This window comes from Physeter macrocephalus, chromosome 12 (genome assembly GCF_002837175.3).
Source record: "Physeter macrocephalus isolate SW-GA chromosome 12, ASM283717v5, whole genome shotgun sequence".
NCBI lineage: Eukaryota > Metazoa > Chordata > Mammalia > Artiodactyla > Physeteridae > Physeter > Physeter macrocephalus.
The window spans coordinates 22,763,362-22,787,172 of record NC_041225.1 but is presented as its reverse complement, the minus strand read 5'-3'; the positions used below and the strand labels follow the sequence as shown (position 1 = coordinate 22,787,172).

The following is a 23,811-nucleotide window of genomic DNA, read 5'->3' as shown; positions in this document are numbered from 1 at the left end:
GAACCCGCGTCCCCTGCATCGGCAGGCGGACTCTCAACCACTGCGCCACCAGGGAAGCCCCGGAATGATTTTAAGAGACTTTTAAGGGTGGAAGGGAAATACTGAAGGGGAAGGAATGTGTTTCCTAAGTAGGAGATGCACTCTCTCTCTCTCTGTCTCTCTGTCTCTCTCTCTGTCTCTCTCGCTCGCTCTCTCTCTCTCTCTCTGTCTCTCTCTCTGTCTCTCTCTCTCACACACACACACACACACACACACACACACACTCACTCTCTCTCTAAGGCTCACTGCTCTCATCTTGACAGGGTTTTGGTTGGTGCTACTTACGTGATAAGAGCCAATATTTTTAAGTGTGAAGCAGAACCAAACAAGTGTTGTACGTACAAGTGACCCCTGCAGGAGGTGCCCCAGATTGTGCCAGGCAAGAGCACAGCGTGGACACGCAAGTGTGATCCCACCTGATACCCATTTTCTCTTTTTATAAATTTATTTATTTTATTTTTTTGGCTGCATTGGGTTTTCGTTGCTGCGCGCGGGCTTTCTCTAGTTGCGGCGAGCGGGGGCTACTCTTCATTGTGGTGGGCGGGCTTCTCATTGGGGTGGCTTCTCTTGTTGCAGAGCACGGGCTCTAGGCACGCGGGATTCAGTAGTTGTGGCGCACAGGCTTCAGTAGTTGTGGCTCGCGGGCTAAGTAGTTGTGGCTCGCGGGCTCTAGAGCGCAGGCTCAGTAGTTGTGGCGCACGGGCTTAGCTGCTCCGCGGCATGTGGGATCTTCCCGGACCAGGGCTCGAACCCGTGCTCCCTGCACTGGCAGTCGGCTTCTTAACCACTGCGCCACCAGGGAAGCCCCTGATACCCATTTTCAAGAACAGCCTACTTTGGAGGAAAAGAGCTATGTTTGTACTTGATTAAGTGCGACACGTTTCACTCTTTGTAACCACGTAAAATTTAGGAGGGTCAGATTTCATAGGCTTAGGAATTTTGCTCCTATCGTATATTTGAGATACTTTCCATTGTTTTAAAGCACTGTCTGTATTTCTCTGTCTCTCTCCCTCTCCCTGCTTCTCTGTTGTGTAATAGAAACCGTTTTTCTACTGTAGGAATATCTAATCATTTGCAGGCAATAGCATGCTGTTTTTTGTTTTTATTGAAGTATAGTTGATTTACATACCATGTTTTTAAAGGTGTTTTATGTCAAGCACTTTGAAAACTGACTTAAAACGGATTGACTTCACTGGGTGAATGTGAATTTTCATAAACCCCAGTATCTATGGACTCTATCCAGCTCATTTGGAAATGTCGTTTAGTGCTTTATGTACAAAATAGGTGAACCGTGGTCGAGTATGGAAGTTATCATTGACACACACTTAACAGCTCTCTGTTTTCAGTTGCAAGATTGGTTGTATCCCTGCGTCAGAGAGAAGGTGTATCCAGAATTAGACTTGAACTCTGAACAGAGACAGTTCTGGATAGGAAGCCTTGTAGAGTGCCTGGCACACAGTAGGTGCTCGATAAGTATCTGAATGAATGCGTTCAGTGTTGAGTGAATGTATAGGGAAGAGCTGGCACTTAGAGATGCAAACCCATTGGAGGACCGGATATGGAAGCAAGCTTGTGAAGCTTCTTAAATTGTGTGAAAGTCACTTTTCCCCACATGTGAGGCCATGAGCTGTATACACCTTCATGGGGGTACATGTATACGTTTTTAACGTCATGTTTAATTGGAAGGAAATACTGATGTAGAAATCCTGGGGAAAGCGGTTCTCTTCACGAGAATAGTCACGGAGGGTCCTTTGCACACACCGCTGTTATATTATCTTTCCCATCTCGAAATGTAATGAAGGGGCAGGTATTCTGCGTTCAGACACATCTACAGAAAACAAACAAGCAAAGCCCAGCTCTTTGAAGCCCTCCTGACCCTTCCTGTTTTCCCAGGCATGTTTGCCACGGTGGCCGGGGTATCTCAGCGCGCGCCCGTGCACTGGTCAGAGAACGTGGTTGGAGCGGCCGTCTGCTTCCCATACGTCATTGCCCTCGACAGCGAGTTCATCACTGTTCACAGCATGCTGGACCAGCAGCAAAAGCAGACCCTGCCCTTTAAGGAAGGTCACATCCTCCAGGATTTTGAAGGTACTAGTTTCCACGGAATCTTAACAACATTTAGCTGTCAATCTTTTATGCTTGTATTTCTTCACTAAATGCTATTAAGGGTCCATTGGGAACTTGGCCTCTTGCTGAGCATGGAAGATCCACAGGCAATGGTGATACAGTCTCTGCGCTTCAGGGGCACCGAGGTTAAAGGGAGATAGTGAAACAAATAGCCACAGCAGTTTGAGAGCTCGATAGCAACAAAATAAGGCCAATTGGGAGAGCAGAGGAGGAAGTATTTCCTAGAAGTATCAGGGAGGGCTTCCTGTAGGAGATAGTGTTTGAGCCAAACCTTTAAGGATGAGTAGGAATCTGCCAAGTGGATGTGGTGTGAAAGAACCTTCAGGTAGAGAGAAAGGCATGCGCAAATCTGCACAAGAAGGAACTCTGGGCTCCGGGCCACCCAAGTGATTCACAGGGACTGTGGTGCCTGTTGTATGAGGAGGGCTGGCCTGGGTGAGGCCCCAGCGGACCAGGACAGCCAGGGAGGGAGGGATTTATTTTACTTTTCCTAAATTTTATTATGAACATCTTCCAACGTGCTGAAAACTTGAAAGAAAAACAAAGTGAATCCCTGCCCCCCATTCACCTAGATTTCGTACTGGTTCACATTCTGCTGAGCAGTTTGGAAGTAAGTGGAGGAGGCCATGGCACTGAATCCGGAATCCTTCAGCAGGCGTTTTCCCGCACGACCACAAAGCCCTTTGCACACCCCAGAAATGTGCTCTCAGCCCCTGCCTGTGGTCAGATTTCCCCGGCTCCCTAAGAATGCCCTTGATGATAGTCTCTTCAAACCAGGACCTAGTCTAGATCTGTGCACTGCCCTTGCCGTGTCGGGACTGGGGCTCCCCAGACATTGCCCTTGCTGTGTTAGATGCTGGGGACGCAGACCTGCTGAGTCTCGAGGTCCCACGTGAAGCGTGTCAGGGCTTGACTGGGGCCCTGACACGCGTGCTGGCAGAGCTTATTCATGGCAGGGTTACGTGCTGTGCACGCTGAGGGGTGGAGGTGGGCACGGGGGATCGGTTGCGGGCACGCAGAGACTGGCGACATAACCCACCCCCGGCGGGAACACGCAGAGGCTTCCCAGAGGGCGGGACACCAGTGCAGAGCCGGGGCAGAACGTCATCTGAGTGTGAGGACAGTGACGTGGGTTCACATGGAGGACGGGTGATGCAGACAGAGAGCCGGGCCGGGAGGCCAGGGAGGGGAGATCCAGGCGGAGAGAGACCAGGCGGTGGGACTGGGGTGGACACGAGGATTCCCAAGGAGGGAGGGGTGGAGGGAGAAGCAAGGGCTCCGCTGACCCTGAACGACCTTCAGACAGGCAGACAAGGTCGTTCCACTGCTTCCTGGGAACAGGTGATAGTTTAGCTTAAAACGTGTCTCCAGAGGGAGCAGAAACCGCTCTCGAAGCTTGGCAGGAGCAGCTGTCTTGGTGGCAGTTCCGACCCCCCAGTGGACCGCGCCAGGCGTCACGCGGCAGTGGGGAAGGGAGGAGGTAACGCCGAGGTCGGGTGATTTTGGATGACGGGCGAGTGTGAAATGTTATCTTTTGTTTTTGCGGTACGCGGGCCTCTCACCGTTGCGGCCTCTCCCGTCGCGGAGCACAGGCTCCGGACGCGCAGGCTCAGCGGCCACGGCTCACGGGCCCAGCCGCTCCGCGGCACGTGGGATCCTCCCGGACCGGGGCACGAACCCGCGTCCCCCGCATCGGCAGGCGGACTCTCAACCACTGCGCCACCAGGGAAGCCCTGAAATGTTATCTTATGGTTCAGAATGTTGCGTTGTAATCTTAGTTTCCTGTAAACTGACTACCCTGGAGAGAAGAGAATTTTTCAAAAGTTTTATATGAGGGGTAGCATAATTCTTACTGCTTATTTTCCAGGACTGAGCACTATAGCCTCATTCTGGATCTACTCAACTGGTTTTAAATGTATCAGCACTTCAGAATTTCAAAAAGGCCAAACATTTTAATATCCCATACTTCGGAAATGTACTGCTAAGAGTTCGCCCTTTTCTGACGCTGGGAAGATGGAAAGAGAAGCATTCGATTCTGGTTGCTGTGGGAACTCGGGGTTGGGGCACTGGGATGACATGGGTCAGATATCCACGCGTGCTCCTCTTTGGGCGAGGGGGCGTGTCTTCTTGCCAGCGCTGTGTTCTTACCCTTTCCAACCGTGTTCCCTTTCTTCCCAGGAAGAGTGATCGTCGCCACGAGTAAAGGAGTTTACGTCTTGGTTCCGTTACCTCTGGAAAAACAAATACAGGATCTTCTAGCAAGCCGGAGAGTGGAGGAGGCTCTGGTTCTAGCGAAAGGCGCCCGGAGGAACATTCCAAAGGAAAAATTTCAGGTTTGTAATCAGCGGGCCCCCAGGCCGCCGGCTTAGAAAACGTTAGGATCTAAGTGCGCTGGGCCCCGCAGACCCAGATCGCTTCCTGTCCGTCGTTCAAGTTTCTCTGCGTCTCCACGTTGTACAGATAAGGAAGCAGGTTGCGGAGCAGCCGGACCAACAGCTGGATGAAGTCACGCTGCCGGCGGAGGCCAAGCGGGGACTAGAGCCTCTGACATAATTCCCGTGCCTAATTCACCAAGTTGTATTTCTAATCAGCGTCCTTCTTCCAGAGGAGCCTCAGGGCCCAGTTGTTACCGAGGAAAAGAGGAACCTCAGGTTAATTTGTCTCCCAATTCAGAATTTATATTTGTTGGGATGGGGTTGAATTTGTAGAGTTTAGGTTTATGTTATCTACAGAAAAAGCTTTGTGACCCGTACCGATAAACCACCTAATGTTGCCGGAATCCATCTAATTCATTTCCTTAGGAGAAAACTTTTAATGCATTTAAGAAACGCTAACTTTAATATCGTCGGTATGATCAATACAGCTGATGAAACGAACACAAATTATTCTCATGTCTGATGAAATCAGGTTTCCTAAAAATTGCTCCCTGATCAGTTGCAAGGTGAGTTCGGGTTACTCTGTGTATTTGAGAATAACAAAGCGTAATATTGGTGTGTGCACGCTTCATGTGAACATCTGAGTCCATCATTAAAAGTTCTAATGAAATCATAGCGATCCCCTTCTTGTTTCTGTTGGCCAGATTTTCAGGATGATGTGGTTTGTGGAATGAAGCTGTGCTTTCTGGCCTCAGTGGCTTTATGCTGCAGAGGGTAGCTTCCGAGGGTGGAAGAAGTCAGGACGTGTCACTTATGGTCACAGGATAAATATTGATAAACTTTCCATCCTTACTCCTCATTAAAAAAAAAAGTTTATTAAAGTATAGTTGATTTACAATGTTGTGTTAATCTCTACCGTACAGCAGCGTGACTCAGTTATACACACATATTCTTTCTCACATTCTTTTCCATGATGGTTGATCCCAGGCTGTTGACTGTAGTTCCCTGTGCTGTACAGTAGGACCTTGTTGTCTCTGCGTCCTACAGAGAATAGTTTGCATCTGCTAAGCCCGCATTCTCAGTCCTTGCCTCGCCCGTCGTTTTCCTCATTTTTTAGTGAGATGATCTATGAGCATTCAGCAGGGGGCAGCAAAAGCACAAAGAAGAAACCCGTCAGTTCGGGGCGTGTTTCTGTGCTGAGCGCGCTTTCCTTTGCATCCACGTGGGGAGGCAGCCTTGGCCTCTGCTCTGCTGCTCTCGGCTCCTCTCCGTCCCGAGGGCGGGCCCCGGGAGCTCACGGGTGTCTGGACGGGCACGTGTCGGGTGCCCCCTCCTTGCACACACCCATGGGCGCACCTCAAGTGTGCCCCATTTTCTTAGAGAGGCTGCCCGTGTTCTTGGATGTTTGCTTTTCTCCTCCCGATTTCCTGAGAGCAGCTGCGCAGTGGATACTGGATGGTGTTAGTACTCGTCTTGCCCTGCTGTCTGACATCCCAGTTGGGGTCTGTCCACCTAGCACCCTCCCCGCCTTCCCCCCGGGGTGTGTGCCCCAGACGTGCACCCCCAGCGACCTTGAACTTGGCTCTCCTTCTCACGCCCACGTGGCTGCTGGGGACCCTTCTCCCGGTGGGCCTGAATCGTTTTCACAGCGCCTTTCCTGCGTGTCTGCAGGCCCCGCGGAAGGTGCTTTCTGACGTGTCCACCAAACCCTTAGCTGGGAATCCTTCCGCGGGTGCCTCCCTGCCCACAGTCAAGTCTGCACCAGGTGGCCTTCGCGGCCAGGCCCTGCCCGCTTCCCCGGCCCCCCGCTGCCTCCTTCCCCCCCGTGACCCCGGCCTGAGCTGCCCGCCGCCTGAGCCCTGCACTGTGCAGGCACTCCGGGAGCCATCCTAAAACACTTCTAAGCCTGAAAACAAGTCAAAAATAGCCAGTGCCACCATCCAAAGACCCACTGCAGAGATGGCTGGCCTCTGGGCATCCCTGGGTAAAGCCGGGCCAGCCTCGCTGCCCCATCAGCGCCCCGTGCTTTCACCCACCTCCCCACCCTCCCTGTTTTCTTTACTTGTTCTTTGTGCTATTTTCTATCAGTGCAGTGAACTTCTAAACTCCACCAAGTACCGGTTTCGATGCCTTGCTCACATATGCCCTTTGCTCTGAATCCTCCCCATGACTGACTGCTTGCTCTGTGCTCCCACAATTATACGTGTTAACCTGTAACCCAGGGCCGTTTTTTTCGGGTTTTTTTTGCAGTACGCGGGCCTCTCACCTCTGCGGCCTCTCCCGTCGCGGAGCACAGGCTCCGGACGCGCAGGCTCAGCGGCCACGGCTCACGGGCCCAGCCGCTCCGCGGCACGTGGGATCCTCCCGGACCGGGGCACGAACCCGCGTCCCCTGCATCGGCAGGCGGACTCCCAACCGCTGCGCCACCAGGGAAGCCCTAACCCAGGGCCGTTTTACCCTCCCCTCCTGCTCTGCCCTCCCCGGGGTCCTGGGCAGACGCTTCCCTCTTTTTTTCCCTCGCACTCTGCTTGTGCCCGGGGCTGGGCCACCACCCCGAGGAACGATGGATGGGCGATTCGGAGCTCTGAACTGGTCTTCAGACATCTGGGCTCTGAATCCGGGAGCAGGAGGTTTTTGTTTAAAATAGAACCATGAGAGAAAAAGAAGACAATATTGATAAAAACGTTCAGAGATCATTTCTCATGCATGTGTATGCATTTTCAAGGGTTGGAGGCGACTCTTACAATGATTAAGTACATTACTTATTCTAACTTCAGGAGGCTTGCGACCAAATGCTAGACCCTGGGCTCAGAAAAACCAGAAAGGGAGAGAGAAAGGGACCCAGAAGTTCAGGGGACTGGCTTTTCACAGTTCACCTTTCTCTCCATTAAAGTGAACATCAGTTTTGCTTCACTGAGTTCTGAACCAGGGAGGGATTTGTCAAGAAGTTTAACTGTGGAACTTGGATTAAAGGAATATTCCTTCCATAGATGCAAAGGGCGAGAGAGCTTAGATCTTTAAGGAAGCCGAGCTTAAACCATATTAAGGTTTGGGATGCCATACAGAAAGAGGCAGTAAGGACACATTTACAGGTTTGGGCCAAACAAAAGGTCTGCTTGATTTGTATCATGTAGTGTGGATGGTATCATGTTTAAGTTTGAGCTCTGATACCTGTTTGTTTGTTTTTTTTCTATTTCATCTAAAAAATATTTCACTATGTATGTTCCAAAGACAAGAAAGCCCCCTTTGAAATGTAACCATCACATAAGTCTCCAAAATCAACACTAATTCCTTCCTAGATTGGGGTGTCCCGTCTGCCCACATTTCCCCAATCGTCCTGTGAATGTTTGTGTCTTACGTCCTTTTTATCCTTGGGGGAAAACCCGCTAGGGCTGTACGGTGAGATTTCTCTGTTTCAGAGTCACGTGGGCCAGTTCTTCTCTGAGTGGTTCTGGCCACCAACATATGACTTTTGTTTTCATTTGAATTTGTTTTCTAGGGATTGCTTTTTAAAATCTAATTTCATTTTATAAATAGGTACATAATTCAGAAGTCAAATCAACAGGACACAGTATATTCAAAGAAGTCTCTATCCTCTCTCCCTCTTCATCCGGTGTCTTTGCCCTCCCTGACTCTTCCCTCCTCGCCATCTGTCTGTCTGTCTTCTTTTGGTGTGAGGGTGGGTGTTTTGTTCTAATGGTTACCCTAACAGTATTAGCTTTGTAAAAGCCCTTTGGTTTTCTGGGGGTTTTTTTTTTGCAGGGGCTGGAGCTCCTATTGTCTGTTGTTTCCCCACTTCGAGCCGTATTTGGAATTCGCTAGTAGCCTCTTCCTCATCTTTCCCCCAGCATCTGCGTTGACGTAACACCCCTCTATCCCAGTTAATACCTGGCAGGCAGCCGGCAAGCATAGTGTGCTTTTCGCGCGATCTCCCCATCCTCCCCTAACTTTGGGGGTTCTGCTGCCTCCCCGACGCAGAGCACACGGACCCCCACACTGTGCCGTCTCCCTTGTACCCATCAGTCCTGCTTCTCCAGGCGCACGTGCATTGAATGCGCACCGGCACCTCTCCTGCTGACAGCTCTGCAGTCGCTGGTTTCTGAAGCAGCCCAGGCTTCAGTCGGGACGGGCACCTGGGGACGTGCTCCCCGCGTGTCTGCATGTTGATTACGGCTCCTCTGAAGCCTTTGTACAGCCTTGAAGGACAGTTGGCCTGGATAGAAAATCTTGGACTCCTGTCATCTTTCAATGAGAAACTTAAATAAGTTCCACCATTATCTTTTTTTTCTTTAATAAATTTATTTATTTTATTTATTTATTTTTGGCTGCGTTGGGTCTGTGTTGCTGTGCATGGGCTTTCTCTGGTTGCGGCGAGCAGGGGCTACTCTTTGTTGCGCCGTGCGGGCTTCTCGTAGCGGTGGCTTCTCTTGTTGTGGCTCACGGGCTCTAGAGCGCAGCCTCAGTAGTTGTGGCACGCGGGCTCAGTAGTTGTGGCACGTGGGCTCTAGAGCGCAGCCTCAGTAGTTGTGGCGCACGGGCTTAGTTGCTCCACGGCATGTGGGATCTTCCCGGGCCGGGGCATGAACCCGTGTCCCCTGCGTTGGCAGGCGGATTCTTAACCACTGTGCCACCAGGGAAGCCCCCCACCACTTTCTTTCGGCATGATGCATCTGCAGTCGAAAATCTGTTGACAGCCTGAATTTCTGTCCCGTGTGGCGACTTAGTCTTTTGCTTGAATCCAAGGATCTTCTCTTTGTCTTTAGGGTCTGGTATCTCAGTGCTGGCCCTTCCCAGCAGATGGGGCCTGTGCAGTCCTTTTCACTCCCCACTGTGTCTCGAGGGGCCCCCAAGCCTCCCAGTGTCTCCTGGCGGGGAGCTGGGGACCCACGGCCTCTTTCTGTCCTTCCCAGTCCCTCCCACAGTTTCTGACCCCACCCAGGTCCTGTAGCTAGAGGTGGCTTGTCCCAGTGGCTCGTACTGTGGGTTTGTGGGCAGGCCTTGTTGTTATAAATGGTGTCAGTGAGCTTGTGATTTTCTATCTCAGTTGTTTTGTTTTGTTTTTTAAACTCGTGATAAAATACACTTAACATGAAATATATCATCTTAACCACGTTTAAGTCTACAGTTGAGTGGCATTAAGTACATCCATATTGTTGTGCAGCCATCACCACCACCATCTCCAAAACCCTACTCATCTTGCAAAACTGAAACCCTGTCCCCATTAAACAGTGACTCCCCCTTCCCCTTCACCGTACCCCCGGCACCGACGCTGCTCCTCTCTGTGGATCTGGCTCTTCTGGGGACCCCGCATAGGTGGGATCGTACACTGTTTGTCTTTTGTGTCTGGCTTATTTCACTCAGCGCAGTGTCCTCCAGGTTCATCCATGTCGTAGCAGGTGCCAGCCTGTCCTTCCTTTTCCAAGGGGAATAATTTGCGTGAGTTGAGAAGTTTGTATCTCACTTCGGCAGTGCATGTTAAGGCGGGGCCCGAAGATGAGGTACACTTCGAATCTGGTGCCAGAAAAACTGTTCTCTCCAGAAGCTCTTGTGTGATACTTAACGTAGTACCACCTTGAAAGCAGGTTCAGAAATCTCTAGAATCGAATCTTCTGTTTCACCAAATCTCCAGCTCCCCGAATCACAGACAGTAGAAACGTCAATCCAGAAATAAAACACTAGTAACGTAGGTCTGACTTCAGCCTCACCTTGCTTCCAGAATACAGGCGCCCTTGACACCTGGCCGGCGTCAGGCCCACAGCCTTGCACGGGGTAGGTGTGGGGTGACACTACGCAGAGGTCTGTTTTGTTCGTTTCCCTCGTCGCCGGAGGGTTTTGGCAGCCACCTTACGCTGACGGACAAACCCGTAAGTGAAAAGGACAGCTGATCCCGTCGTGCGTTAGCTCTGATGTTGGGGGTCTCAACAGACTTTCTGGTTCTCTCCCTCACCCACCCCACGTGCTCAGCCCTCCTCTCCTGCCGGCCTCCCTGGCCCCAGGTCTTGTAGTTCAGCGTCACCTGAGCTGGACCAGGAGGAGGTGTCAGTCACAGGGGATGTTCTGGGAAGGAGGCCGCCCCTTTCAGAGACCCAGGAACTGGCTGCGCTGGGTAAAGCTTCCGATTCAGGGTGCTGTCGCCACAGCGCGCACGGCTTCAGCATCCAGGACGAAGGACTCTCTCTGTGGGCTTCTTCCAAGTCTACATAGCGTCCCCGGACTAGACTATAGAGAATGACCCCCATACTCTTGGAAGTCAGGAGTGTTAGCAAAAGTAGTTTTTATTTCCCTTTAGGAAGGGGAAGAGCGGGTGACATTTGAATCCTGCAGCCACGAGGAAAAAAATTGTCATGCAGCGGATTTCTCATCAGCAAGCCTGGGTGTGAATGAGAAGTCTTCTGCCGCAGCTGACGGGTCCTTTTTATCCTTCCTGCTAAGTGGTTGGCCTTTGTTGCGTCTCCTTTCGGAGACGGAACTGGCATTCCCTCACAACAGAACCTGGCCTCGCTCCTGTCTACTTATTGCTGGCGGCCTACAGAGGCCAGTTTTCCCGTCAGACGTAGCTGGTGTCGGGGAAGAGAGTCATGAAAAAGCAGCTGCCTCTCCTGCCGTCTCTGCAGGAATTGCTCTGCAGGGGCGGGAGGAGATGCTGCTGTGCTTTGGAGAACAAGCCCCTCTGAAAGCTGATCGGAAGGAACAGCCTTGAGGTGTCTGCATCTCCCTCGTTTCTCCAGGGGTAACAGTGTCAGCTGCCTGCTGTGTACCTGGGGGAGCCAGTGAGCAGGAAGAACTGGGCTCTAGAAGCAGAAAGGTCCAGGTTTCAACCCTGGCTCAACCACTTACACGTTAGTAACTCTGGGCTAAAAACTTAGCCCAGCTCTGAACAGGATGTTCCTATCTGTAAAACGGGCTCAGCGAGTGACAAAGTGGAGTTTCATAAAAACTGATCAGGTCAATAGGTGATTACTTAAACGGCAGGTACTCTGCCAGGGTGTGCGGTTGCTAAGATGAATAATGTACATGCCTTCAAGGCATTTATGGCCTATCAAACAGCGGGCTGGACTAGAAAGGGGAGGAATTGAAGTCCTAGGGTCTCTTAAGCACAGTTAGAGTCTTTAGTTGTGAGGTGGTGAGGGCCCGGGCTGAGGTGATGGAGCCAGTGAGGACAGAGCAGAGACGGGTCCACAAGGCCTTTCAGACAAAGGTGGACAAAGCTTGAAGCTGACCGGCTGGACAGTGACAGGGAGGGGGTGGAATTACAGACTCCACAGGGCATCTTCCTTAAGTGCGTTGCCATTTCTGGAAGTTACCAGAACAAAGGGCTCTGTGGTCCAGGAAACTTGGGTAGGACTGGATTAGACACAGATCAACGGCACTTTTATTGCAGGAGTCCTCGGGCTGCGGTGTGGCTGTGGCTGTGTATCACCGTCGGGGGGAGGGGACGGAACGCACAGCGTCTCCCAAGCTTCGGCAGGAAAAGCTGCGTATTTATCTGTTTATCGTTAAATGGGGCGGGCCTTGTGTTCTGGAGGGATGCTGAGAAGCGCCGGGGTGAGAGTCAGTTCCACAGGAATGAAGAAGGATGGGCAGCTTCCGGGCTCCCAGGGACGCCGGCGATGTTAACATCCGTCTGAACGCCAGAGGTGGAGGCAACCGAGAAAGCCAGGGAGTGCGGGAGGAGGGATACGGATCGGGGTGGGCGGGAAATCCACGAAGAGGAAAGAGCGATGCTTAGAGGACAGCTTGGTCTCAGGAACGAGGGGTTGACTGACACGTATACGTGTATATGTTGAAAACCATTTCGTATAAGCCTCGTTTTTTTCCTTACCTTGTAACTTCAGGTTTCCATGTAATAGTTAACAGTTAGCCTGGATTATGACCAGAAACTCAGCTTCTCCTCCTGTCGTGGTTCCAGGGCAGGTCAGAGCCACGACACCTGTCTTTCCCTGCAGGTCATGTACCGGCGGATCCTGCAGCAGGCGGGCTTCATACAGTTTGCGCAGCTTCAGTTCCTGGAGGCTAAAGAACTCTTCAGGTAATCTGAGGTGTCCGTAGCAAGCCTTCCAAGTGTCCCTCCGTGGTCAGACCTCCACCGTGGCTGTGACGGGAAAGGCCGCCATGGGTGCTGTGCTCCGGGGAGAAGTTGCGAGGCCGTTGTGTGTACACCCCTCGCGCTCCCTGCCCCCCTTAGCCCGAGGGTCACTGTCCTGTGTCTTGAAGGTAGGGCAGATAAGGGGCATACAGAGTGGTCCTCTAAGAGGGGAGAAGGCAATTCTTTTTTTTTTAATAAGGAACGTGGCATTTATTTATTTATTTATTATTTTATTGATTGATTTATTGATTTTGCTGTGTTGGGTCTTCGTTGCTGCGAGCGGGCTTTCTCGAGTTGCGGCGAGCGGGCTTCTCATTGCGGTGGCTTCTCTTATCGTGGAGCACGGGCTCTAGGCGCGTGGGCTTCAGTAGTTGTGGCATGTGGACTCAGTAGTTGTAGCGCATGGGCTCAGTAGTTGTGGCTCGCGGGCTCTAGAGCGCGGGCTCAGCAGTTGTGGCGCACGGGCTTAGTTGCTCCGCAGCATGTGGGATCTTCCCGGACCAGGGCTCGAACCCGTGTCCCCTGCGTTGGCAGGCGGATTCTTAACCACTGCGCCACCAGGGAAGCCTGAGAAGGCAATTCTAAAGAGCGTGTTTGATGCCCTGTGAAGGATTCCTAGGAAAACACGATGGCTCACTTTCCCTTTCCTCCAGAGATTTTACCAAAAGCTCTGAGTTTAGAGAAAGAGCAGGTGCTTCCGGGAAGACTTGAAAAACTGTTCTTCTTCTGAGGACATTGTAGACGGCGTGCTCCTGGTCCACCATCTAAGGAAGCTGAGGTCCCTTCCGCGTGACGTGGATCCCGCATGCGTGGGCCGCCCCCTTCACCAGCACCCGTCCCACCCCTCTCCCTCCCCAGCCCAGGCCTGTCTCAGCCCCTCCCCCCGACAGCAGCCCTTCCTCTGGGCTGGGGGTCAGGCGTGCCCTGGGAAGCAGCGGCTCTTCACGCTCGCTCAGAAGATGAACTTAAACCCGCTGTGATCACCCTTCAGCGTCCCACGAAGGCATCGCCTGTAGAAGTTTTCCAAACGTCCGCGTAGAACAGATTCCGCACGACTCAGAGCCATAAAGGAGGAGATGTACATGGGGCCTCCTCCGAATCTGCCTTTGATCAGAGCTGCTGTGCCTCCTGCTGTCCCCCCGCCCCGCCTGGGTTTGCGGGGACCCACGTCCCACCGCAGCACTGGAGGTGCCACGTCTGTGGCCGCCGAGCCCTCAGCTCTGTCGTGGGGTCTGGGGGTGGGCGGTGCCCGGCTCGTGGCGCTTTGCAGCCCGTGCAGCTGCGGACGGCGTGCAGACAGCGCGCCCGTCCAGTGTCGTCTTGTGTGCCTACGTGCACTCTCTCTCTCTTTTTGCTTCATTTAGTTTGACACTGTAATTGCAGAAGCGGCCAGCTCGACGTGCGGGAGCTGATCTCCCTGTACCCCTTCCTGCTGCCCACGTCCTCCTCGTTCACCCGGTCCCACCCTCCTCTGCACGAGTTTGCAGACCTCAACCAGCTGACCCAGGGCGACCAGGAGAAGGTGGCCAGGTGCAAGCACTTCCTCATGAGCTACCTGAACGAAGTCCGCAGCACGGAGGTGGCGAACGGCTACAAGGAGGACGTCGACACGGCCCTGCTCAAGCTGTACACGGAGGCCGACCACGACAGCCTGCTGGACCTCCTGGTCACCGAGAACTTCTGTCTGCTCGCCGACAGCGCCGCCTGGCTGGAGAAGCACAAAAAGTGAGTCTTTCTGTCCCCCGGACGTGCCCCCCGAACCCAGGGCTCCCTGCCTGGCCCTTCCCCGTCCCCACCCAGGGGAAGCTGTCGTGCAGCTGAGGCACCAGCGTGCCTTCTAAGTCCCGGGCGTTTCCACCCGGCACCCTCGGTATCTGTCGGCCTCGTCCCGGTCAGCAGATCCACCGCAGGGGTTCTCAGAGGGCACAGCTCTCGTGCCAGCTCCTCGTGGCAGATCGTACAGTCACAGGCCTTGTTACTCAATGGTGTGCTTGTTCAGTTTCCGTCTGGGTGGGACTCGGCTGTGCGAGATGCCGCATGCGTGTCGCTACAATGCTCGCGTACTTCAGCCACTGATGGCCAGGCTGAACGGACAGATGGGCATCTGGAGAAACAGACAGAAAGGGAGGCTTCTGGATCTTGTGGATAAAGGGTTACGGGGTCAAACTCCTTCATCACAGACGTGAGCTGGTCGGCACCCACCCCCTTGCAGACCGGCCACCGGCTACGATGGGGGCCCGTCTGCAGTGATGGCGTGGTTAGCTCTGGCAGCTTCTGCATCCTGGGGCAGGCGGTGGGTGGTCTGACCCTTCTAGGCCTGGGGGTGTTGAGTGCTTCCTGTAAGATTCTTTGTCTGTGACTTTTGGTATGCATTTGACATGGCGGAGGTGCTGGTGAAATTCCACGATCCAGGCTCTGTTCAGATGCAGGACGTCCTGGGCTGGTGACTGGCCTCCACGTGGGAGGTGGCTCGTTCAGCCGTTTCCCTCAGTTTCCCGAAGGCACTGTGGAATGGAGGGATTTATTTAGGAACCAGAAAATGCACTGGCAGCTTATGGCAGTGACTTGGGATGGCAGGGTCTGGCAGAGTCGGTGTAACTTTCTGAAAGCTTTCGGGAGAAGAGAAGGGTTCTAGGGAATAGTTCAGTATCTTGAGAGGTTGCTCTTTGAGGGAAGAAATCCGATGGCCCCCTGGGGCAGCTTGATCCGGTCACCTGCTGGGGAAGAGGACCAGGAGAGGACACACCCGTGAGCGTGGGAGGGCGGCAACGGCTCACGGCCCGGGCGATGCCCATGTTATCACTGATCCTGTCCGCTTATAAATGAGGAAGCAAGGGCCAAGGAAGGTAACCTACTTGCTCAGGGTCATACAGTCCCTAAGTAATGAAGCCTGGATTGAAGGTCAGGGCCTGGAACTCTGGGTCCCCCCAACCCGACTCTCCCTGACCTTCTGTTCTCTGCAGTGCCTGCGTACTATTGGCATTGATTGCCGTTCAAAATCCTTACCCCAGAATGGCTCAGACCGCATCCCTTCCAAACGGTCTTAATACCTCGTGATAAGTTAATAGTGGTTAACTGAAGAAATGGCAGATCATACTAGTATTTGAAGCAAGTTGTAAAGCAATTCCAAATGTGATTTTCCATAGTATCATTATAGTTTTATTTTTCAGCTCATCTTAGATGTGAATACAGTCCTTTCTGGAAATTGATAGGGAATACATTTTCAGAATATAAGTAAATAAACAGGAAGGAGGATCTTTCTGGTGCTTGAAATTTGTTGTTGAACTGAGCTGAATAGCACATGTGGGGCTGGGGGCCCAGGGCCGAGGGCATTGCTATGGGGGTACTACCCGCAGTGGGTGGTCAGGAGAGGGTGCACTTACCTCGAGTTTTCTTCCAGGTACTTTGCACTGGGGCTGCTCTATCATTACAACCACCAAGATGCTGCTGCCGTTCAGGTGAGTTCAGAGGCCTCTCAGCACTGTTTAAAAATCACCACCATTTAACTTTAGCAACTAAGTTGCTAAGCAACTAAGCCCGTGTGCCACAACTACTGAGCCTGTTTGAAAAAAAATCACAAATTGATAGAGACCAGTCTCGCCTGATCTACAACCTTTTTTTACAAAACAAAAATAGTACTGTTTTAGAAAGCGAATCCTTGAGAAATGTTGGCCAAGGATTTTCTCTTTTTTCCCTTTTATTTATTTATTTATTTATGGCTGTATTGGGTCTTCATTGCTGTGCGCAGGCTTTCCCTAGTTGCGGTGCACGGGCTTCTCATTGCGGTGGCTTCTCTTGTTGTGGAGCACGGGCTCTAGGCACGCCAGCTTCAGTAGTTGTGGCTCGCGGGCTCAGTAGCTGTGGCTCACAGGCTGTAGAGTGCAGGCTCAGTAGTTGTGGCGCACGGGCTTAGTTGCTCCGCGGCATGCGGGATCTTCCCGGACCAGGGCTGGAACCCGTGTCCCCTGCATTGGCAGGCGGATTCTTAACCACTGTGCCACCAGAGACGCCCCAAGAATTTTCTTTTCTTCATCTTTCCATCTCTTTAAAGAACATTGTCAAGACTTTGTTGTTTAAAATGTAAGAAAAATAGGATTTCTTACTGAGCCACAAGGCCTGTGACTCCACTGCCTTATCAAAAATTAAGGCTGTGAGTAACAGGTTGTAATTTCCACAGTTAATGACAATAAGTCTTGCCAGAGAGCTGGGTTGTCATGTCATCTGTGACAAAACTAAAGCTGATCAAGGCCAGTCACTTGCCCGGGTGGCACCACTGGTCAGCAGGAGAGCTGGGGACTGAGCCAGTGCTCAGGGCCCTGGCAGGGGCTCTTGCGCCCAAATTTCTTATCTTGTCTCCTGTCTTGGATCTTTTGTGAGCGGCCAAGAGCGTTAGCAGTGCTCACCAAACTCACCAAGCATATCTGGTTGCTTTGAGAAGTTACCATGGTAACATGATTGTGGAGTAGGTAAAAAACAAAAAAATGTTCCCATCAACATACATCCCATGGCTAAGAGCAGATTTGGGTGTCAAAGCTAAAATTTTTATTTTTTTTGAAACACCATGTTCTGAGAATTTGTTATAAAGTGTGTTAATAACATCAGCAAAGCTATATAGACAGGAATTTACAAAATTGAAATAATATGGAATAAATCACCATATATGGCAGAATTTTTTTACCGACACATTTCAATGGCTGTTTGATTTGGGGAATTCAGCGCTGAAGAAACTAGTAACATAAAAAACATTGGTGCGCTGCTACCAGAATTACGGCGTTTACACTGCCTGCCTGTTTCCTGGGCTGCTTGCTGGTATGGTGTGGTTCAGAAGTCAGTGTGGACACGTGGGTGAGGACCACGGCACAGACAGTGATGCAGGGGGGCTCTCAGGCAGCCCCCATCTCTGCCACACCTTGTGATGCCACTTCATTCTGAGGCTCTGATAGTAAGATTCAGTTTACAGGGACTTCCCTGGTGGCACGGTGGTTAAGAATCCGCCTGCCAATGCAGGGGACACAGGTTCAAGCCCCGGTCCAGGAAGATCCCACGTGCCGCGGAGCAGCTAAGCCCGTGCGCCACAACTACTGAGCCTGGGCTCTAGAGCCCGCGAGCATCAACTACTGAAGCCCGCACATCTAGAGCCCGTGCTCTGCCACAAGAGAAGCCACCGCAACGAAGAGTAGCCCCCACCCGCCGCAACTAGAGAAAGCCCGCGCGCAGCAGTGAAGACCCAATGCAGCCAAAAATAAATAAATAAAAATTTGAAAAAATAAAAACAATAGTACATATGCACAGTGGAGCATTTAAAAAAAAAAAGATTCAGTTTACACGGCAGGGAAGTGTCCGGATGACATAGCAAAGGACTTTATTATTAAAATCTACCCTGAGCCCCCAAGCAAAAGACAGTAGGAACACCAGGGCACAGGGTCACCAGAGGTTTTGAAAGCACATCAGACTCTCACAGTCCCGAAAGGTCTTCAAAATCAGAAATTCCTGTGACGGAGAAGGCTGAAACAGCCCGGCTGATGGATGTAGTTGAATTTCTTCTGTGTCCAAACATTGTCGGTGATGATCTTGTTTCAGGAAGAGACATTCTTTTAATGCATCCAAGTCTCCTCGTATGCTATATTTACTATTTATATTACTGCGATCTCATTAAAAAGGAAAGAGAAAGAACTTGGTGCTTTATGTTCCTGATTTCCTGGACCGTGTCCCCTCTTTTTGTGTGTGTGTGTGTGTGTGTGTGCACCAAACTCACCAAGCATATCTGGTTGCTTTGAGAAGTTACCATGGTAACATGATTGTGGAGTAGGTAAAAAACAAAAAAATGTTCCCATCAACATACATCCCATGGCTAAGAGCAGATTTGGGTGTCAAAGCTAAAATTTTTATTTTTTTTGAAACACCATGTTCTGAGAATTTGTTATAAAGTGTGTTAATAACATCAGCAAAGCTATATAGACAGGAATTTACAAAATTGAAATAATATGGAATAAATCACCATATATGGCAGAATTTTTTTACCGACACATTTCAATGGCTGTTTGATTTGGGGAATTCAGCGCTGAAGAAACTAGTAACATAAAAAACATTGGTGCGCTGCTACCAGAATTACGGCGTTTACACTGCCTGCCTGTTTCCTGGGCTGCTTGCTGGTATGGTGTGGTTCAGAAGTCAGTGTGGACACGTGGGTGAGGACCACGGCACAGACAGTGATGCAGGGGGGCTCTCAGGCAGCCCCCATCTCTGCCACACCTTGTGATGCCACTTCATTCTGAGGCTCTGATAGTAAGATTCAGTTTACAGGGACTTCCCTGGTGGCACGGTGGTTAAGAATCCGCCTGCCAATGCAGGGGACACAGGTTCAAGCCCCGGTCCAGGAAGATCCCACGTGCCGCGGAGCAGCTAAGCCCGTGCGCCACAACTACTGAGCCTGGGCTCTAGAGCCCGCGAGCATCAACTACTGAAGCCCGCACATCTAGAGCCCGTGCTCTGCCACAAGAGAAGCCACCGCAACGAAGAGTAGCCCCCACCCGCCGCAACTAGAGAAAGCCCGCGCGCAGCAGTGAAGACCCAATGCAGCCAAAAATAAATAAATAAAAATTTGAAAAAATAAAAACAATAGTACATATGCACAGTGGAGCATTTAAAAAAAAAAAGATTCAGTTTACACGGCAGGGAAGTGTCCGGATGACATAGCAAAGGACTTTATTATTAAAATCTACCCTGAGCCCCCAAGCAAAAGACAGTAGGAACACCAGGGCACAGGGTCACCAGAGGTTTTGAAAGCACATCAGACTCTCACAGTCCCGAAAGGTCTTCAAAATCAGAAATTCCTGTGACGGAGAAGGCTGAAACAGCCCGGCTGATGGATGTAGTTGAATTTCTTCTGTGTCCAAACATTGTCGGTGATGATCTTGTTTCAGGAAGAGACATTCTTTTAATGCATCCAAGTCTCCTCGTATGCTATATTTACTATTTATATTACTGCGATCTCATTAAAAAGGAAAGAGAAAGAACTTGGTGCTTTATGTTCCTGATTTCCTGGACCGTGTCCCCTCTTTTTGTGTGTGTGTGTGTGTGTGTGTGAAAAAACCAAAATGGATTTAAGCCTCTAAAGTTTCTCCTGCCACTTTGAAACACTGAACGGCCAAACACACACTCACACACGCCCTTTCTGAGCTAATTCTAAGGGGAGTGTCACCTTCCCGACCTTCTTTTTCATCCTCTGCAGCTGTGGGTGCGTATCGTGAACGGGGATATTCACGACTGCACGCGCTCAGACCTGTACGAGTACGTCGTGGATTTCCTCACGGACAGCCTCGACCCGGACCTCGTGTGGCAGTATGCCGACTGGGTCTTGCAGAAAAATCCGGAGGTTTGTGCTTCGTAAACGCATTCATTCAGGGGCGGCACGGGGGCTGGTGAAAACAGACAGAAAACTTGATTCCAGGTGGGAAGACCAGCTACACTTTAACCCTTCTCTCCGCTTTTTTTTTACCCCCCCTTTTAACACATGGCTTGAGCCGTCTGAATCCCAGCTCTCGAGGAATTTCTGCATTTCAGTGCTTCTGCACACCTGCGTCGGGGGCAGGCCACTGTGTAGGAAAGCAGAAAGCACCGCAGGTCAGGTCTTAGCATCTTCTTAAACACCTGTGTGTTGACCCCCACCCCTAACGGCATCTGGTCCCTTGCTCTCTGTGGGCTGGAGCAGGACCAGACTGTCGCCCTGCAGGGCGTGGAGCCGGGCCCGGGGCACACCAGGCAAACCGTCGCCCTTGCTTCTATGTCCCCAACCCCCTTTGCGGTGGGGGGGGGGGTGTTGGGGACATAGAAGGGCCCTTTTTGTGTGTTTTCATTAGTCATTTTATTAATCCTTAAGGGAAATGTAAATCAAAACCATTTCACACCCATTAGGACGGCTAAAATGGAAAAGACAACAATAGTACATGTTGGCAAAGATGCAGAGAAATTAGAACTCACGTTCATTGTTGGTGGGGAAGTAAAACAGTACAGTCATTTTGAAAGACAGTCTGGCAGTTCTACAAATGGTTAAACAGAGTTATCGTATGAGCCAGCGATTTCACTCCTAGGTATGCATCCAAGAAAAATGAAAACCTTTATTCACATAAAAACTTGTACATGAATATTTATGGCAGTATTATTCACGACAGCCAAAAGAAAGACAAAACCGTGGCCATCACTTGATGAATAGATAAATAAAATGTATATGCACAACACAAAATGCACTATTACTTGGCAATAATAAATGAAAGGGGTTCTTTTTAGTATTTTTTGAAATAAATGTATTTATTTTTATTTATTTATTTTTGGCTGTGCTGGGTCTTTGTTGCTGTGCGTGGGCTTGGGTCCCACGTGGGTAATGCACTCGGTGGGTGTGGGCGTCTGGAGAATCGAGTTCACTGACTCTTCAGCCGCTTGTATCTTCTTTCACTTACGATCCAGCAAGTGACCGTCCTTGCTTTGGATGATCTAAATGTTACAGAGTTGTTGCTTCATGGATTGTCAAAACCTACCACCAATAAATGTTTGGTTCCTTAGTTTCTGACCCTTTTAGAAGGGATTCCAGCTGGAGCTCTGCGGCATTTCCCGTCTCTGTCAGTGCTTCATCTGCACTATTTTTCCGAATCGTCATGTTTTTTTTTTTAAAAACGTGGACCATTTTCAAAGTCTTTATTGAATTTGTTACAATATTGCTTCTGTTCTATGTTTTGGTTTTTTGGCCTCAAGGCATATGGGATCTTAGTTTCCCGACCAGGGATCAAACCCGCACCCCCTGCGTTGGAAAGCGAAGTCTTAACCACTGGACCGCCAGGGAAGTCCCGCGAATCATCATGTTCTTGACAGTGATTTTTACCCAAAGCATTACAGTGCTCAGAATGAAGATAAGATGGGGGGTCTTTGCAAAGCACGATGAAGAAACTGCTATTCTTCTTTCAGGTCGGAGTTCAAGTTTTCACCAAGAGACCCGTGGACGAACAGGAGAGTAGATTTAACCCAGATGATATCATCAGTTGCCTTAAGAAATACCCGCAAGCCCTGGTTAAGTACCTAGAACATCTGGTCATGGACAGGAGACTGCAGGTGAGGCCCCAGAGCGCAGGCTGAGCTGCGTGGGCTGCGGTGCCGTCACCAGGACCTGAACTTGGCCCACGGGTCTAACGTAATGTCTCGTGTCCTCGGCACTCAGTCTGTACGCGTGGGAGGTCAGGGAGGGAGCCGGATGTTCGGGAAAGAGACCGGCGGCCTAAGTAGCTTTTTTTCTCACCCTCCATCTCTTGTCTGCTCCGCTTATATTGTCTTCCCTTTTCCTTCCTTGTTATTCTTTTGTTTTTTTTAGAGTTATTTTTTCCTCGTTGTTATTCTTAAAGGAAATGAGGAAAGCTGTCCCTTTTTTGGAGAATACTTAAGTCCCGTGGCCCTTACTTCTCAAAATGAGATATCTTCCCATAGATTTTAGATTCAGCTTCTCTGTGTCGTGGTTTCTGAAAGCTTTTGCCCCAGTACGCGTGTTCTGTGGTTGTCCTGTAGCCCCCGCTCACCTTGCACGTCCAGTCTCGGGCACCTGCTGGCTGGTTGGTGGGGGGCGTTCTCTGGGCTCCCCTAGCAAATGCTGTCTGTCTGCTTGTCCTCCTGTCCTGCAGAAGGAGGAGTACCACACGCACCTAGCCGTCCTCTACCTGGATGAGGTGCTGCAGCAGAGGCCCAGCGCCAGCGGCAAGGATGCAGACGTGACCGAGACGCAGGCCAAGCTACGACGCCTGCTCCAGAAATCCGATTTGTACCGAGTCCACTTTCTGCTGGGTGAGCGCATCTCTCTGGATAAACGTCACCGGCGGGGGTGGGGGGTGGGGGCAGGGACAGAGGCCTTGGCGTCTCTTCGTCTCTGTTCGGGGGAAGGGGGTGGACTGTGAGCCTCTGTGGCACAAAGTCAGCCTCCTGGAGGGCAGGCGAGGCGCCCTGTCCGTCCTCCACCCTCTGGAAACGGACAGGGCCCCTTAGCTAATGACACGAAGGCTGCCCTGGGCGTCGGGAGGTCTGCATGTCCGCTGAGCCGAAAGCTGCTTTGAACTTGCTTGTTCGTCTTTGAAGCTCCAGGTCAGTTCCTTCTGAGGCTCCAGCTCTGATCACGGCTTTGAGGGTGGCACTGCCCCCAGCAGCCCACTCGGCTGCCCCAGGCTTGGAGGAAGGCAGGGGTCCTGGAGGGGCTCTGGTTTTCATTTCCTCCGGGGCAGAAACCACAGTGTCCATGGTGTGTACTAGCCTCAGAGCAGCACCTGGCAGACTGAACTTGTCTCTTGCTGTATCGGGCACCGTGGAACTTCCAGGTTGTCCTTGCTGGGTTGATATATTTCTCTTGAGCAGCTTTAACCCCACTCTCTGGCCATTAACTACACCTATTCTCATCGTCCGCGGTAGTCGCGTGTCCTGTAGAGTCTCCACAGCGGAGTCCGCGGACACCGAGCCACCCTGCCTGGCGGGGCGCAGGGTCAGGCTCCTGAGAACCTCCGCTCACATCACTTTCACCAGCCCACCGATACGTAACCTTGTTTATGTGTGTTTCTGCTTAAAGACACCTTATGTAATGTATGTCGTTGATCCAATGACACTGAGCTCGTGGCCAGCAGCACGTGACTCAGGCCTGAAGGATGCTCGTGTGACACGTGTACTTGGTCCTAAGGCACATGGCAGCCCTCCTGGGAGGCTACGTGGACACCCCTAAACTCTGCCTCCCAGGGCAGGGCGTCCAGGCAGCCGGGTGGCAGAGTTCGGGGGCGTCCAGGCAGCCCGGGTGGCAGAGTTCGGGGGCGTCCAGGCAGCCCGGGTGGCAGAGTCCGGGGGCGCCCAGGCAGCCGGGTGGCAGAGTTCGGGGGCGTCCAGGCAGCCGGGTGGCAGAGTTCGGGGGCGTCCAGGCAGCCCGGGTGGCAGAGTTCGGGGGCGTCCAGGCAGCCCGGGTGGCAGAGTTCGGGGGCGTCCAGGCAGCCCGGGTGGCAGAGTTCGGGGGCGTCCAGGCAGCCCGGGTGGCAGAGTTCGGGGGCGTCCAGGCAGCCCGGGTGGCAGAGTTCGGGGGCGTCCAGGCAGCCCGGGTGGCAGAGTTCGGGGGCGTCCAGGCAGCCCGGGTGGCAGAGTTCGGGGGCGTCCAGGCAGCCGGGTGGCAGAGTTCGG

General features: G+C 51.7%; 1 protein-coding gene across 8 annotated transcripts in view; it reads left to right on the top strand.

Annotated features, from left to right (window-relative positions):
- Positions 1-23,811, top strand: part of TGFBRAP1 (transforming growth factor beta receptor associated protein 1) — a 62,163-nt gene that overhangs the window by 22,310 nt on the left and 16,042 nt on the right. For all 8 annotated transcript variants that reach the window (XR_003682239.2, XR_008618819.1, XR_008618818.1 and 5 more), the window contains exons 3-10: positions 1,933-2,127; positions 4,345-4,499; positions 12,488-12,570; positions 14,011-14,352; positions 16,028-16,085; positions 19,859-20,002; positions 21,586-21,729; positions 22,290-22,449. Coding sequence is in view for 5 of the 8 variants with exons in the window: in XM_055088993.1 (XP_054944968.1) it covers positions 1,933-2,127; positions 4,345-4,499; positions 12,488-12,570; positions 14,011-14,352; positions 16,028-16,085; positions 19,859-20,002; positions 21,586-21,729; positions 22,290-22,449 (1,281 nt within the window). In the remaining 3 variants the exon portion in view is untranslated. The remainder of the gene's footprint in view (positions 1-1,932; positions 2,128-4,344; positions 4,500-12,487; positions 12,571-14,010; positions 14,353-16,027; positions 16,086-19,858; positions 20,003-21,585; positions 21,730-22,289; positions 22,450-23,811) is intronic.